We start from the raw sequence: 15,286 nt of genomic DNA on the forward strand, positions 1-15,286 counted from the left end.
TTTAAACAAAGTATAAAAAATTGCAGTGCTTTAAAAATGTAGCTAATGTGTACAATTGTTACACATTAGCTAAGGTTACTCAACATAGCTACCTTTCTATTTACCCTTATAAATTCAATCACTAATGTAGAAAAAGATGTGGCTTCTTCCCTATCTTTGGTACTTTCTCACACATAACAAGAAGTCTATATATTTCATTTCAATTTTCTTCAAAGAATAAAAGTTTTTGCACCTGCTGTATTTCCCTGGGTGATGTTTAAGAACACTTATATGCTGCAGGTGGGAATTAATGACGGAGATAGAAAAGCCTTTGGCATGAAAGGTGTTAACTGTACCATTGCTTAACAAGGGAATCAATAAGTGTGCAATGAACAGCTAATGGGGTGCATGAGGAATGATAGTCTCTATTTATTTGCTATTTAAATCAATGTCTCCTAGGTGATCAGAGTGCACCAAATGCTCAGCTTTTGATCCCTCAGTTTTCGCCCTGCCCTCTGCAGACTGAAGACAGTGAAGCATTCAAACTGCTGTCTGTCAAATCCAGCATTGTAGAAACGGACCGCTCCAGCAGCACCCAACAGCATCCCCCATCAGAGGTGAGTGACACAACATCGTCACATAAACTTCCCAATGGTCTTTTTAAGTGGTTATAGTCAATCTTCTTGCATTTTAGCTTCTTTTGAGTAGGATGGATGACTTGAAATTATGATTACTCAATAGATGGAGGATGAGACAAGCTCATCACCAAGGTCCAAACCTCGCTACACTGGCCAGGTTCGCCTTTGTACTGCCCGTTACAGGTAAAAGAGACAAGCATCAAAATACTCATGTGTGCAGTCTTGATTCTTCACACACTAAATTCAACACATTCGTTTACCTTTTCTCTTACAAGTTATAACCCTTATGATGGACCGAATGAACATCCTGAAGCAGAGCTCCCCCTTGTGGCTGGAAAGTATCTGTATGTGTATGGAGACATGGATGATGATGGCTTTTATGAAGGTCAGGGGAACAAAAACTATTGTTAAGCTGTTTTTGATGTTGGCTGCAAATGTAAAGTTTAAACAGGTATTTAAGTACATTGCAAAGAAAGACACATGCATTTTTTTGTCACTGTTTCCTGTTTCAGATAAGTAAGGATTATAATAATTATTTCTATTTGCTAAATGCCAAAACAAGGAGTAAAATATGTTTAAGATATCTTGATATAATTTTTAAATTCAGACGTTTACATACACTTTTTTGGTAGTTGGAGGAATTGCCTTTTAAACGGTGTTACTTTGGTGAAATGCTTTGGGTATCCTTAAACAAGCTTCTCAAAGATTGCTGGAATTTTGGGCCATTCAAGATGGCGCCGACGATGGTAGCCTCGGAGCTTCGCTCTCTCTTTGTTTTTGTATTTTGTGTGTTTTTATGTTTCTCGAGCCACAATCTTGTGGTCTCATTCAGTAGAGAGGAACTTCTCAACATCAGAGAGTCCTCTCTTGGGATTTTTTCACCATCTTTCATCGATCCGAGGTTCACTGAGCTCCTGGCAAGCGGAGCTGCGGCGCTATACAGGATTCTGCGCCGAAAGCGTCGGAGGGGAAACCGTGCTGGCACGCTGGTAAAGCTCCGAAAAGAGGACTTCGCACACCACTGCCGTTGCCGGACTTCCAGCTGCTCAGAGCGGATCGCAGCGCGGAGCTATCGGGGAAGAGGCGTATGGAAGCAAATCGTTACCATATTTCAAATGAAAAAGCATTTTCAGAAATGCTTTTTCATTTTAAGAATGTGGCTGCATTGTTTGACTCATAAATGAAATTGGTAATCAATAATCCTATTTGCATTTTAATTTTCTTCTTCAAGACTGCTCATTCTTTCACTTAATTAAAATGAAAAAGAAAAAGACATTTGAGATTTATTTTTCAAAATGTACCCCAGCAAATAGATACCAAAATTCAATTTGAAATGTAAAATTTGAAAATGAAAAAGCATTTCCAGAAATGCTTTTTCATTTTAAGAATGTGGCTGCATTATTTGACCCATAAATAAAATTAGTAATCAATCATCCTATTTGCATTATCTTCTTCACGACTGCACATCTTATGCCATAATCAAGAAGAAAACAAAGCAGACATTGCTTTTTCATTTTATTGGTCTGCCCGCAAAGTACTGCCCAGAACTCGAAAACGAAAAAGCATTCCGAGTGGCGGGCGCAGCAGAGTGACGTCAGCAGCCGCTCTTCCTCAGCTCCCTGCTGACCAAGCTACCCATCTTGTTTGGTAGGGGGTGCTGTGCACGTCTGCATTGCATTACATTGCAAACGTGCCGAGAAAATGATTGAATGGCAGCAGGGCCGAGCTCAATTTGTGGCAGTGGCAGGCAGAATTGGTAGTTCCTGCCACCGAAGCTGCCACAGCCTGCCGCAGGGTGGCCGGGGATTCCGCGAGGATGCCAGAAGGTGCCAGACTGGCCGTAAAAGCTTGCCAATGCGGTTGCCGCTGTTTTTGTGGAAGCTAATGCTGATTATCGGCAAACGGGATGTCATTGTTATAGCCTGTTATCTTTAAATAATTATTTCATTATTGATTATTATTTAATAAACAGCTTTAGACCCATAACATGTATTTACTTGACATGGAAAATAAATAGCACTATGTGTATGTGTGACGTGTTGAAAGGATGACGACGATTTATTGCACAAACAGCCGGTTTATTATAGAGCACGAGCGGCTATTCTGAATTGTCACTCACAGAAAATTATAAATAAATGCTCAAAAACACGCTGGACGTCCCAGGCCATAAGGCTGCCACGAGGATGCCACAGCCTGCCACCGGAACTGCCAGTTCTGCCTGCCACTGCCACAAATTGAGCTCGGCCCTGCTGCAATTTAATCAATTTCTCGGCACGTTTGCAATGTAATGCAATGCAGACGTGCATAGCGCCCCCTACCGAACAAGATGGGTAGCTCGGTCAGCAGGGAGCTGAGAAAGAGCGGCTGCTGACGTCACTCTGCTGCGCCCGCCGCTCGGAATGCTTTTTCGTTTTCGAGTACTGGGCAGTACTTTGCGGGCAGACCACTAAAATGAAAAAGCAATGTCTGCTTTGTTTTCTTTTTGATTATGGCATAAAATGTGCAGTCGTGAAGAAGATAATGCAAATAGGATGATTGATTACTAATTTTATTTATGGGTCAAATAATGCAGCCACATTCTTAAAATGAAAAAGCATTTCTGGAAATGCTTTTTCATTTGAAATATGGTAACGATTTGCTTCCATAGAAGCAAGGAGGCGGAATCTGCTTTTATATAAATGAAGGTTGGTGCAGAGACATAAAAGTGCTGGGGAAAACATGTAGTCCGGATCTGGAGTCATTTTCCATACTCTGTAAATCGTTTTATTCACCGAGAGAGTTTTCCTCGTTTATAATAATTGGCTCATATTTTCCACCGCATGGCTGCACTTCTGCCACTGAAAAACACCTTGCTGAGCTGATTACAGACGTGGAGAAAAAATACACGGACTCTTTCATCATAATACTGGGAGATTTTAACAGAGCAAACCTCTACAATGAACTCCCTAAATACAGACAGCATATTAAGTGTCCCACCAGAGACAAAAACACACTGGACCATTGTTACACAACTTTAAAGGACTCATATCATGCTGTTACCAGGGCTGCTCTGGGTTTTTCGGATCATTATCTAATCCACCTCATCCCAACCTACAGACAGAGACTAAGAGCTTCCAAACCCATGGTTCACACTGTTAAGAAGTGGACTGAGGAATCAAAGCAGATGCTACAGGCCTGCTTTGAATGCACAGACTGGACTGTTTTTGAAACCTCAGCCACTGACTTAAACCAACTAACTGATGTGGTGACATCATACATCAGTTTCTGTGAGGACATGTGTGTGAAGACCAAGACCTTCTGCACCTTTGGGAATAACAAGCCATGGTTTACTCCACACCTCAGGAATCTGCGCAGGGAAAAGGAAGAAGCTCACAGCAGTGGAGATTGGACGCGGTACAGGCAGGCCAGGAACAGACTAACAAAAGAGATCAAAGCAGCCAAGAGAAACTATAGTGAGAAGCTGAAGAACAGCCTTTCTACTGGTGACACTTCAGCTGTATGGACTGGTCTGAGAAACCTGACTGCCTACAAGAGCCCCTCCACCCATCCTGAACAGAGTTGTCTCCTGGCCAACCGTCTGAATGGTTTCTACTGCAGACATGACAAGAAGCCATTCACACCTCAAATCATCTCCTCCACAACCCATTCAGGAACAGATTTGACCCGTAAAACAACCAACCCCCTACCTTCAGATCCTCTGCCTGCACTAAAGATCTCCGAGGAAGATGTAAATAGGCTCTTTCAGCGCATGAAAACAAAAAACCTGGAGGACCTGATAACGTCTCCCCATCAAGCCTGAAAGCCTGTGCTAATCAACTCGCTCCAATCTTCACACGGATCTTCAATAAATCACTGGAGAAATGTGAGGTCCCCTCCTGCCTCAAACGATCCACCATCATCCCGGTGCCCAAGAAACCCACCATCCTAGGATTAAATGACTACAGGCCTGTAGCCCTGACGTCTGTGGTCATGAAATCCTTTGAGCGGCTGGTGTTGAAGCACCTGAAAGACATCACAGGCCCCCTGCTGGACCCCCTGCAATTTGCTTACCGAGCAAACAGGTCGGCAGATGATGCTGTCAACTTAGGTCTACACTTCATCCTGCAACACCTCGACCACCCAGGGACGTACACCAGGATCCTGTTTGTAGACTTCAGCTCGGCCTTCAACACCATCATACCAGACATTGTTCACCAGAAGCTCACCCAGCTCAACGTCCCAGCCTCCACCTGTCAGTGGATCAACAGCTTCCTGATGGACCGACAGCAGCAGGTGAGACTGGGGAGCATCTTCTCCCGATCCAGATCAATAAGTACTGGTGCCCCCCAGGGGTGTGTTCTATCCCCACTCCTCTTCTCTCTGTACACAAATGACTGCACCTCATCAGACTAGTCCGTGAAACTCCTTAAGTTTGCAGACGACATCACTGTCATTGGACTGATCCAGGACGGCGATGAGTCTGCATAAAGACAGCAGGTGGATCGGCTGGTACACTGGTGCAGTCAGAACTACCTTGAACTCAACCCACTCAAGACTGTGGAAATGGTGGTGGACCTTCGGAGAACACCACCCCCATACACCCCCCTCACCATCCTCAACAACATCGTGTCAGCTGTGGACCACTTCAGGTTCTTAGGAACCACCATCTCTGAGGACCTGAGATGGTCTTCACACATAGACACTGTTCGAAAGAAGTCCCAGCAGAGACTGTACTTCCTGAGGCAACTCAAGAAGTTCAACCTTCCACAGGAGCTGCTGGTCATCTTCTACACTGCCATCATTCAGTCTGTCCTGTCTTCATCCATCTCAGTGTGGTTTGGCTCATCCACAAAACAGGACAGGTCCAGACTGCAATGAATAATCAGGACTGCAGAGAGAATCATCAGGGCTGACCGTCCCTCCATCCAGGACTTATACAGGTCTAGGGTCAGGAAAGTAGCTGCTAAAATCTCTGCAGACCCCACACACCCTGCACATAAACTGTTTAGGCTTTTACCCTCAGGTGGCGCTACAGAGCACTGTCTGCTAAAAAACAGCTGCCACAGAGACAGTTTCTTCCCCCAGGCTGTTTCTCTGATGAACATTCAATAGAGTACAAAACAACAGCATACAGATGTTGCAAATGCACCTTTTTATTATATATGTTTATATTGTACATTGTAAATATGTATATTCTGTAATACAAAAACAAAACCAAGGAGCAAAGTGTACCGGAGTCAAATTCCTTGTTTGTATGTATGAACTTGGCAATAAAGCTGATTCTGATTCTGATTCCTCCTGACATAACTGGTAAGGTTTGTTGACGACAATGCTCACACACAACTGTTCAGCTCTGCCCATACATTTCTATTGGATTCAGATCAGCGCTTGATGTACAAAAGAGTGTGCAGCTTTAATACTAAAAGTTGGCAGTAAGCTTTTGTGGTGGGTACTCCAAAACATTGAATCTGTTGACCTCATGTCACCTTTTAACAAATTTGGCTGTATACCTAGGGTCATCATCCATTTCGAAGACCTCTTCTTTCATAAAGGTCTGTCTTTATGGTGCTGTTTATTTGGGGAGGGTCACCAGTCCCTCTTGCAGCAATACACCCCCATAACAGGATGCTGTCAGCCCTGTAGTTCACTGTTGGGGCGGTGTTCTCAGGCTTGCAAACTTCCTCCTGTCTTCTAAATATGACAAAGGTCATTATGGCCAAGCACTACTTTTTTAATTTCATCAGACCACAGGACATGACTCCACAAGTTAAGGTTTTTGATCCTGAATGCATTTGCAAATTGTAGAATAGTTTTTTATGTTGCTTTTTTATGTTGCTTTTGGAGTAATGGCTTCTTCCTCACTGAGTGGCCTTGGTGGTACAGGAGTCGTTTTACCAGCTTGAGCCAGCATCTTTACAATGTCCCTTGCCTTTTTACCTGCACATCTGGACATTTTAATCAAAAACCTCTCTAGGATACAGACCCCATCTCTATTCTGGGGCAGTATGTTGGCTGGAAATTTTCATGGTGTTTATACCAGCATAGAATCACCATCTGGGATTTCCTAAATTGTTTAAAGTTATAGTAATCTTAGTTGATGTAAAGCTTTGAATTTGAAGAAAGTAATAGAAAATGCCCTAAAAATAAAATCTCTCATTATTCTGGCATTCTAAATTCACTTATAATTTAATTCTAATTTCCGTGATCCTAACTGACCTAAAGAAGGAAATTTGTAATATCTCTCAATGTCAGATGTGAAAAAAAAGATAAATGTCTTTTTACATAATGTATGTAAACATCATCTGGTTTCCTCTGTATGAAAAAGATATATGTATATAATAGTACATGGTTACCTTTTTTATGTGAATGTTACGTTGTCTTATGTGAATTAGAATGCTTAACTGACAAAACACACAAAACTATGTGCATCAGTAAAAATTAACCACAAAATGACAGAAAAGGGACATTAAGTGTGGATTGGCCTGCATTTATCCTTTATTTAATAAGTTAGATTTTACGTTTTTTGCTTTGCATCTGAAACCTATTTACACTGAACATCACAGTATATTACATTGTGTCTCTTTCCACTTTCCTTCCAAGGAGCCAAAAATGTTTTATGTACTCTGGATAAATAATTCTTCAGACTTTCTGAAGATCTTACAGAGGATACTGCTTACATTGGCTTTGTCCATACCTGAAATCAACCAGCGGCCTGGTTAATTCAGATGTAACTTTGCAACAACAACACCCATCCAAAAATGGCATTTTAATCCATCCTGAGTGATACTATCACAGTTACCTGCTTTAACACACAAATAAAAACATAGGCATATTATAGAAGGGGCTGTCAGGTGTGACCATGAATGGCAAACAGGAGATTAACAGGTCTATTGATTTTCTATAATATCACTGATACATTAGAGACTTGATATACATTGTTATTATGACAATTGAGATGCATTTAAGAGTGTTAGTTACAAAACTCTTGATGAGCTTAATTGTTAAGTTTAATTACTGCAATATGAGAGAACTGAGGAAAATTACAGGTAAATCTAAAACAATTAGAATATTGTGAACTTTAACATTTTTTTGTCACTCATTTCAGAAAGTAAATGCAAATATGATTTGAGATTCATTACATGAAATATTATTTATTTCTTGTAATTTTGATGATTATGGCTTAAAGTTTATGAAATCCCATACTTCAGTGTTTCAGAAAATTAAAATATTGTGTAAAAAGTAAAATATTGGAAATTCATGATGTCACATCCTAATCATCTAATAAACTCAAAACACCTGCAAAGGTTTCCTGATCTTCTAAATGGTCTCTCAATCTGGATCAGTAGGCTATACAATCATGGAGAAGACAGCTAACTTGACTGATCACCACAATACAGTTATTGACACCTTCCACGAGGAGGCTAAGCCACAAAAGCTCACTGCTAAAGAAGCTGGTTGTTCACAGTGTTGTGTCCAAGCATATGCATAGAAAGTTGAGTGGAAGGAAAAAAGTGTGGTAGGAAAAGGTGCATTAGATATAGGGATAACCACAGCCTTGACAGGATTATAAAGTAGAATCCAATTAAGAATATGGGGTAGTTTCAGAGTGGACTGAGGCTTAGTCACCTCATTAAGAGCCACGATGCACAAACAAATACAGGTCCTTCTCAAAATATTAACATATTGTGATAAAGTTAATTATTTTCCATAATGTAATGATGAAAATTTAACATTCATATATTTTAGATTCATTGCACACTAACTGAAATATTTCAGGTCTTTTATTGTCTTAATACGGATGATTGTGGCATACAGCTCATGAAAACCCAAAATTCCTATCTCACAAAATTAGCATATCATTAAAAGGGTCTCTAAACGAGCTATGAACCTAATCATCTGAATCAACGAGTTAACTCTAAACACCTGCAAAAGATTCCTGAGGCCTTTAAAACTCCCAGCCTGGTTCATCACTCAAAACCCCAATCATGGGTAAGACTGCCGACCTGACTGCTGTCCAGAAGGCCACTATTGACACCCTCAAGCAAGAGGGTAAGACACAGAAAGAAATTTCTGAACGAATAGGCTGTTCCCAGAGTGCTGTATCAAGGCACCTCAGTGGGAAGTCTGTGGGAAGGAAAAAGTGTGGCAGAAAACGCTGCACAACGAGAAGAGGTGACCAGACCCTGAGGAAGATTGTGGAGAAGGGCCGATTCCTGACCTTGGGGGACCTGCGGAAGCAGTGGACTGAGTCTGGAGTAGAAACATCCAGAGCCACCGTGCACAGGCGTGTGCAGGAAATGGGCTACAGGTGCCGCATTCCCCGGTCAAGCCACTTTTGAACCAGAAACAGCGGCAGAAGCGCCTGACCTGGGCTACAGAGAAGCAGCACTGGACTGTTGCTCAGTGGTCCAAAGTACTTTTTTCGGATGAAAGCAAATTCTGCATGTCATTCGGAAATCAAGGTGCCAGAGTCTGGAGGAAGACTGGGGAGAAGGAAATGCCAAAATGCCAGAAGTCCAGTGTCAAGTACCCACAGTCAGTGATGGTCTGGGGTGCCGTGTCAGCTGCTGGTGTTGGTCCACTGTGTTTTATCAAGGGCAGGGTCAATGCAGCTAGCTATCAGGAGATTTTGGAGCACTTCATGCTTCCATCTGCTGAAAAGCTTTATGGAGATGAAGATTTCATTTTTCAGCACGACCTGGCACCTGCTCACAGTGCCAAAACCACTGGTAAATGGTTTACTGACCATGGTATCACTGTGCTCAATTGGCCTGCCAACTCTCCTGACCTGAACCTCATAGAGAATCTGTGGGATATTGTGAAGAGAACATTGAGAGACTCAAGACCCAACACTCTGGATGAGCTAAAGGCCGCTATCGAAGCATCCTGGGCCTCCATAAGACCTCAGCAGTGCTACAGGCTGATTGCCTCCATGCCACGCCGCATTGAAGCAGTCATTTCTGCCAAAGGATTCCCGACCAAGTATTGAGTGCATAACTGTACATGATTATTTGAAAGTTGAGGTTTTTTGTATTAAAAACACTTTTCTTTTATTGGTCGGATGAAATATGCTAATTTTGTGAGATAGGAATTTGGGGTTTTCATGAGCTGTATGCCAAAATCATCTGTATTAAGACAATAAAAGACCTGAAATATTTCAGTTAGTGTGCAATGAATCTAAAATATATGAATGTTAAATTTTCATCATGACATTATGGAAAATAATGAACTTTATCACAATATGCTAATATTTTGAGAAGGACCTGTACTACACATGGGCTATAAGCATCTTACCTGTGCTTAAGAGAAAAATTATGGGGCTGTTACTCAGTGGTCCAGAGTCCTCTTTTCAGGTTTAAGTAAAGTTTGCATTTCATTTGGAAATCAAGGTCCCAGAGTCTGGAGGAAGAGTGGAGAGACACAGAATCCATAATGCCTGAAGTCCAGTGTGAGGTTTCCACAGTCAGTGATGACTTGGGGTGCCATGTCATCTGCTGGTGTTGGTCCACTGTGTTTCCCAAAGTCCACAGTCAACACAGCCATCTAACAGGAAACTTTAGAGCACTTCATGCTTCCTTCTGCTGACAAGCTTTATGGAGATGCTGATTTTACTTTCCAGGAGGACTTGGCACCTGCCCACACTGTCAAAGGTACCAAAAGCTGGTTCAATGACCATGGTATTTCTGTGTTTGATATTCAGCAAACACACCTAACCTGAACCTCTTAAAAAAGCTATGGGGTATTGTCCTGAGGAAAACGAGAGACCCCAGACCCAACAATGCAGATGACACAAAGGCTAATTAAGCAACCTGGGCTTCCATTACACCTCAATGGTACCACAGGCTGATTGCCTCCATGCCACGCATCATTGACACAGTTATTAATGCAAAAGGAGGCCTAACTAAGTATTGAGTGTATAGACATGGATATACTTTTTAGAAGCTTGACATTTCTGTTTAAAATATTATATTTATTTGATCTTATGTAATATTTAATTTTCCGAGACACTGAATTTTGGGTTTTCAGTTTTGTAAGCCATACTCATTACTCATTAAAATTACAAGAATAAAGGCCTGAAATATTTCACTCTGTGTTTAATGAATCTATGTAATATATTAGCTCTGCTTTCTGAAATTAGTGACAAAAAATATTGAACTTTTTGTGTTTCAGGTTGGATTGTGTTCTGACTGCAAAAATAATGCAGATAAATGCTACCTACCATTGAAGGTAGTCTGATGCAAACTGTCACAGTTTTTTTTCTGTGATGTGAAAAATGACTAAAATAAGTAAAAAAAAAGCTACCAGACTAAAAACAAACAAAACAAAAAAAAACGTTGAAAGGCCTTGAGTAAACCTGAAAAATATTTCACCAATATTAGAAAAATGTCTGCCTCCTTGGAAGCAAACCAAAGAAAAGAGATCAACACTTTTGCACAGTACTCTAAGTGCGCATACATACATACTGTATATCACATCTTACATTGCGATTAATTTAGGACATTTCCTGTGTTTTAATTAACTTTGTTGTACAAGGCATGGGGAGGACAATACAACACTGTCTGACCTTAATATAAAGGAACTGTAATGCTGATTAAGTCATTTTTGTAAACACTGGTTCAAAGACGTTTCCTGCTCCTACATGACAGTTTGCATGACTTGTCACCCTCATACTAAAAATGTCCATCATCTGCCTTCTGGCTGTGTTCATTCTGTGACCTCTGCTTTGTCAGCGCCGGATGTCACCATGAACAACTTACTGCATACTTTCTCACAACTGCTGATTGGAGTGACTCTCTTTCTAATCTCTTTAGAATTATGGGGCTTCTCCATCTCAGGCAGTCCTAATCCCCCTAGCGACCGATCGTGCAGCCGACGTGGACTTGTAGTCGCGGTGGGACTCATCTGCAGTGATTCATTAGCCGTGGGTGGTCAGATTGCACGGCATTGTGGAGGAGCTCTGTATTTACAACATAGGAGGGAGACTTGGGCCTCAGACCAAACTGTTGACAACATGGGACCGTGGCCCCTTTTAGTATGATGACTAATCCAATGGGGCTGGGCTTAATCATCGGCACACAAGCAAAGCACACTCTGTCACTTGCTCATGTACACATGAGGAGACAGATGCAAATACTCTGAAGGTTTCACAGGCCTCATGTGGAAAACAGGATTGAAGGAAGAAGATGAGCTTTGCTGAATTGAAGCTTCTCATCTATGAGTAAAAATAGGTGCCCATATTTTCCTGAAATGAACAGGTCGTCTAGGTACTCGGGGGTGTTCCTGAACATTTTTCAAAGGTTCAAGCTAAAATTTAAGTTGAAGACGGAACATTTTATTTTATTTCCTTAAGGCACATTGAGAGGTTGAATTAAGGAGAAATGACTCTTCAGATAAACATCTGCACTGCTCTGTCATTAAGTCATTTCATGTAGCTTTATTATGAACAATTAATTTTAATTACTTTAATTTGTTGATTTTGTCTTGTTTTACCAGAAATACATCAATTTAACAATTTCAGGTGGAATCACATTTGAATGCTGCACATTTCAATGGAAAATTTTATTTTCATCTTATCGCATATTCTTTTTTCAGTATTAATACAAATGAGTATCCTAAATCTTAGTTGAATCCCATATTATTCATACCCCAGGTAGATTTACTTTTAAAGTTATCTTTTAATTATACGTTTGTTCTGACTGGAACCAATAGTAAGGTTTTGGAGTGGCCCAGCCAGAGCCCTGACTGGAATCGGATGGAGAATCTGTGGAGGGAACTAAAGATTAGGGTGATGTCCTTTCTACCTTAAAGACTTAAAGATAAATTGTCAAAATACCAGTGGAAACATGCAAAAAGCTGGTCAGCAATTATAGGAAGGGTTTGATTGCTGTAATGCCAATGATTGTGCCTTCATTTAGAGAAGAGTATATATAATTTTTAACATGTTATTTGTTTTTAATAAAATGTGAAAAAGTGTTTTTCTAAACTAATACTTTTACATTGTTTTATTTCTGTGCATGAGGTGCCTCTTATCTACTATGAGAGAAGAAAATTTGATTGAATAAAAACAGTTTTACATCTAAATATGCTGGAGGTAGAAAAAATTTTAGGTTCAACTGTAGGTACTTCTCTTCTCTTTTTCTTTTTTTTTTTTCTTTTTTTTTTTTACCTTTGTCTCCTTCCTGTATCACAGGGGAGCTGCTGGATGGCCAAAGAGGACTTGTTCCTTCCAACTTTGTGGAATTTGTCCAGGATAAAGAAAAACTAATAGGGGAGGGAGGGGAGGACTTAGGCCCTCTGGACCACACATCTCTGGCCCTGATAACCGTGGATGGAGGTGCCTCCCAAGATGTCCTGCTGGGCTCAAGCAATTCCCTGGTTCCATGTAGCAATGGTACAGGGGGAGCCCTGGATCCTGAGGACCTAGCTGAAGATGTTGTGCCTTATCCCCGTAAGATAACTCTCATCAAGCAGCTGGCACGAAGTGTTATTGTGGCATGGGAGCCTCCGGTAGTGCCTTTGGGCTGGGGGAACATCTCTGGCTACAATGTGTTAGTCGATGGGGAGCTTCGTGCCAGTATACCATACACCGGCCGGACCAAGTGCTTGCTGGAAAAGCTGGACTTGGACAGCTGCATTTATCGTGTTTCTGTGCAGAGCGTCACTGACCGTGGATTGTCGGACGAGCTCCGTTGCACCGTGCTGGTGGGAGCCAACGTGGTAGTGGCACCGTGTGGAATGCGGGTAGATGACATCCAGCGGGACACTGCCGAGCTCTCCTGGCTGCCTAGCAACAGTAACTACAGTCACACTGTGTACTTAGATGGAGCGGAGCATGCTGTAGTGAAGCCTGGAAGGTATCGACTACGGTTCCACAACCTGAAGCCCCTGATGGTGTATAAGGTCACAGTAGTAGCACAGCCCCACCAGGTACCATGGCAACTGCCTCTGGAGCAGAGAGAGAGGAAAGAAGCTGGAGTGGAGTTTTGCACTCAAGCAGCAGGTCAGTAATGTTGTTTTTTTTTTTTTTTTTTCTATCCAGTAATAAGCAAACAATATCCACAGTACCTTGTAAAAACATTCATTGCCCTTGAACTAGTTCACATTTTGTCACATTACAACAAAAAATCTAAATGTAGTTTTGTAGAACTCTATGTTATAGAGCAACATTAATGGTTCATAATTAAAAATTCAAAGAAAAATTATACATGGTTTTCTAAGTTATTTTACAAATACAAAGTGCTCAGTTTTTATGTATTGAACCCCCCAATGACTCAATAGATTGTAGAACAACCTTTTGCTGCAATTACAACTGCAAGTATTTTTGTCTCTTCCAGCTTTTCAACTGTAGAGACTTCCACCCCAGTCTGAAGTTTTTTGAAGCTATTGACAGGTTTTCTATCTGGATTTCCTTGCATAATGCTCCATCCTCAATCTAAAGGAAAGCATTCCCACAGCATCATGCTGCCGTCACCATGGGGGTGGTGTGTCCAGGGTGATGTGCAGTGTTAGTTTTACACCACACATACTCTATTGCAAGTGGGCAAACAAGTAAAATTTTGGCTCATCTTAACATAACCCCAATGTTCACATGTTTGTGGTGTCCCGAGCATGGCTTAAGGCATCCCTGGAATGTCTGGGGTGTTTTATGGTATTCATTATGCTGTTTGTTCACTAATGTTCTCTAACAAACCTCTTAAGCCTTCACAGAACAGCAGCAGTCATACTCAGATAAAATACATACAGTTAGAGTCTATTTACTAATTAGGTGACTTCCGGAGGCTTCTAAAGGACACACTAGATTTCAGTTAGGGATGTCAGAGTAAAGGGGGTTAAATACATATGCACAATACACTTTTCAGTTTTTTTTGTAAATCGAAAAAGAAAAACATGTATCCATTTCCCTCTGCTTGACAATTATGTGCCACTTTGTGTTGGTCTATCCCATGACATTGCAGTAAAATACATAAAAAATAAAAGGATATGAGTAGGCCTGCGAGACAGTGTATGATAAGGCAAAGTTACAAAACAAACATTTGTTTTACTTGGTTTTTATAAGCATCTTATTGACATTATGTTTATAGTCTGGTACCACTGTTTATTTTATTAGTCATGAACAAAAACTCTAATTGACAACATCACATGATCTGTGTTGTGTGCTGTACAGAGTACGGTCCAACAGTTTGATCTTATGCTATTTTTTTGTGTATTGTATTCCATCTAGGCCCAACGCTCTTTTGCAGAACAGGTCAGAGATTGAGCATCAGTGCTTGGTTGGTTTTTCAATGTTTCCCCCTGACTATTACTAAAAGCCAGTCGGCAAATATGTCATTAGTACTTTTACCAGTCTTTTAATTTTGGTGGAAGGATGATTATTACATATTCACTCAAGGCATGCGGGTAATGTTGAATTTGTTTCTGGTTGAGGAGGTATGTTTCATTGACAAACAATAAATTTACATGAATGCGAATTTTAACACCCTTTTGTTTTTTGTGATCAGATTAATTTGCATTTTTGTCCATGTTTTCCATACAGAGCACGTGACCAATTAGTGAGCAGTTGAACAGCACATGATACAGTTCATAGGATTCATTTTGCCATCTTATAAACTACCTTGAGAAGAAACAAAAACAGCTTCATTTAAACCAGGGTCATTTGACTGCTGCATTTTTTGTTTGATTTATTTGTTTTT

At 40.9% G+C, this 15,286-nt stretch overlaps 1 protein-coding gene across 12 annotated transcripts in view; it reads left to right on the forward strand.

Annotated features, from left to right (window-relative positions):
• Window positions 1–15,286, forward strand: part of rimbp2a (RIMS binding protein 2a) — a 97,935-nt gene that overhangs the window by 41,679 nt on the left and 40,970 nt on the right. For 9 of the 12 annotated variants that reach the window (XM_047373556.1, XM_047373557.1, XM_047373559.1 and 6 more), the window contains 5 exons: window positions 439–596; window positions 721–800; window positions 893–1,002; window positions 12,787–13,596; window positions 14,818–14,841. In XM_047373556.1, coding sequence (XP_047229512.1) covers window positions 439–596; window positions 721–800; window positions 893–1,002; window positions 12,787–13,596; window positions 14,818–14,841 — 1,182 coding nt within the window. The remainder of the gene's footprint in view (window positions 1–438; window positions 597–720; window positions 801–892; window positions 1,003–12,786; window positions 13,597–14,817; window positions 14,842–15,286) is intronic. The other 3 variants (XM_047373558.1, XM_047373568.1, XM_047373563.1) reach the window with 2 other exon arrangements.

This window comes from Girardinichthys multiradiatus, chromosome 8, assembly GCF_021462225.1.
Source record: "Girardinichthys multiradiatus isolate DD_20200921_A chromosome 8, DD_fGirMul_XY1, whole genome shotgun sequence".
In the NCBI taxonomy this organism is placed as follows: domain Eukaryota; kingdom Metazoa; phylum Chordata; class Actinopteri; order Cyprinodontiformes; family Goodeidae; genus Girardinichthys; species Girardinichthys multiradiatus.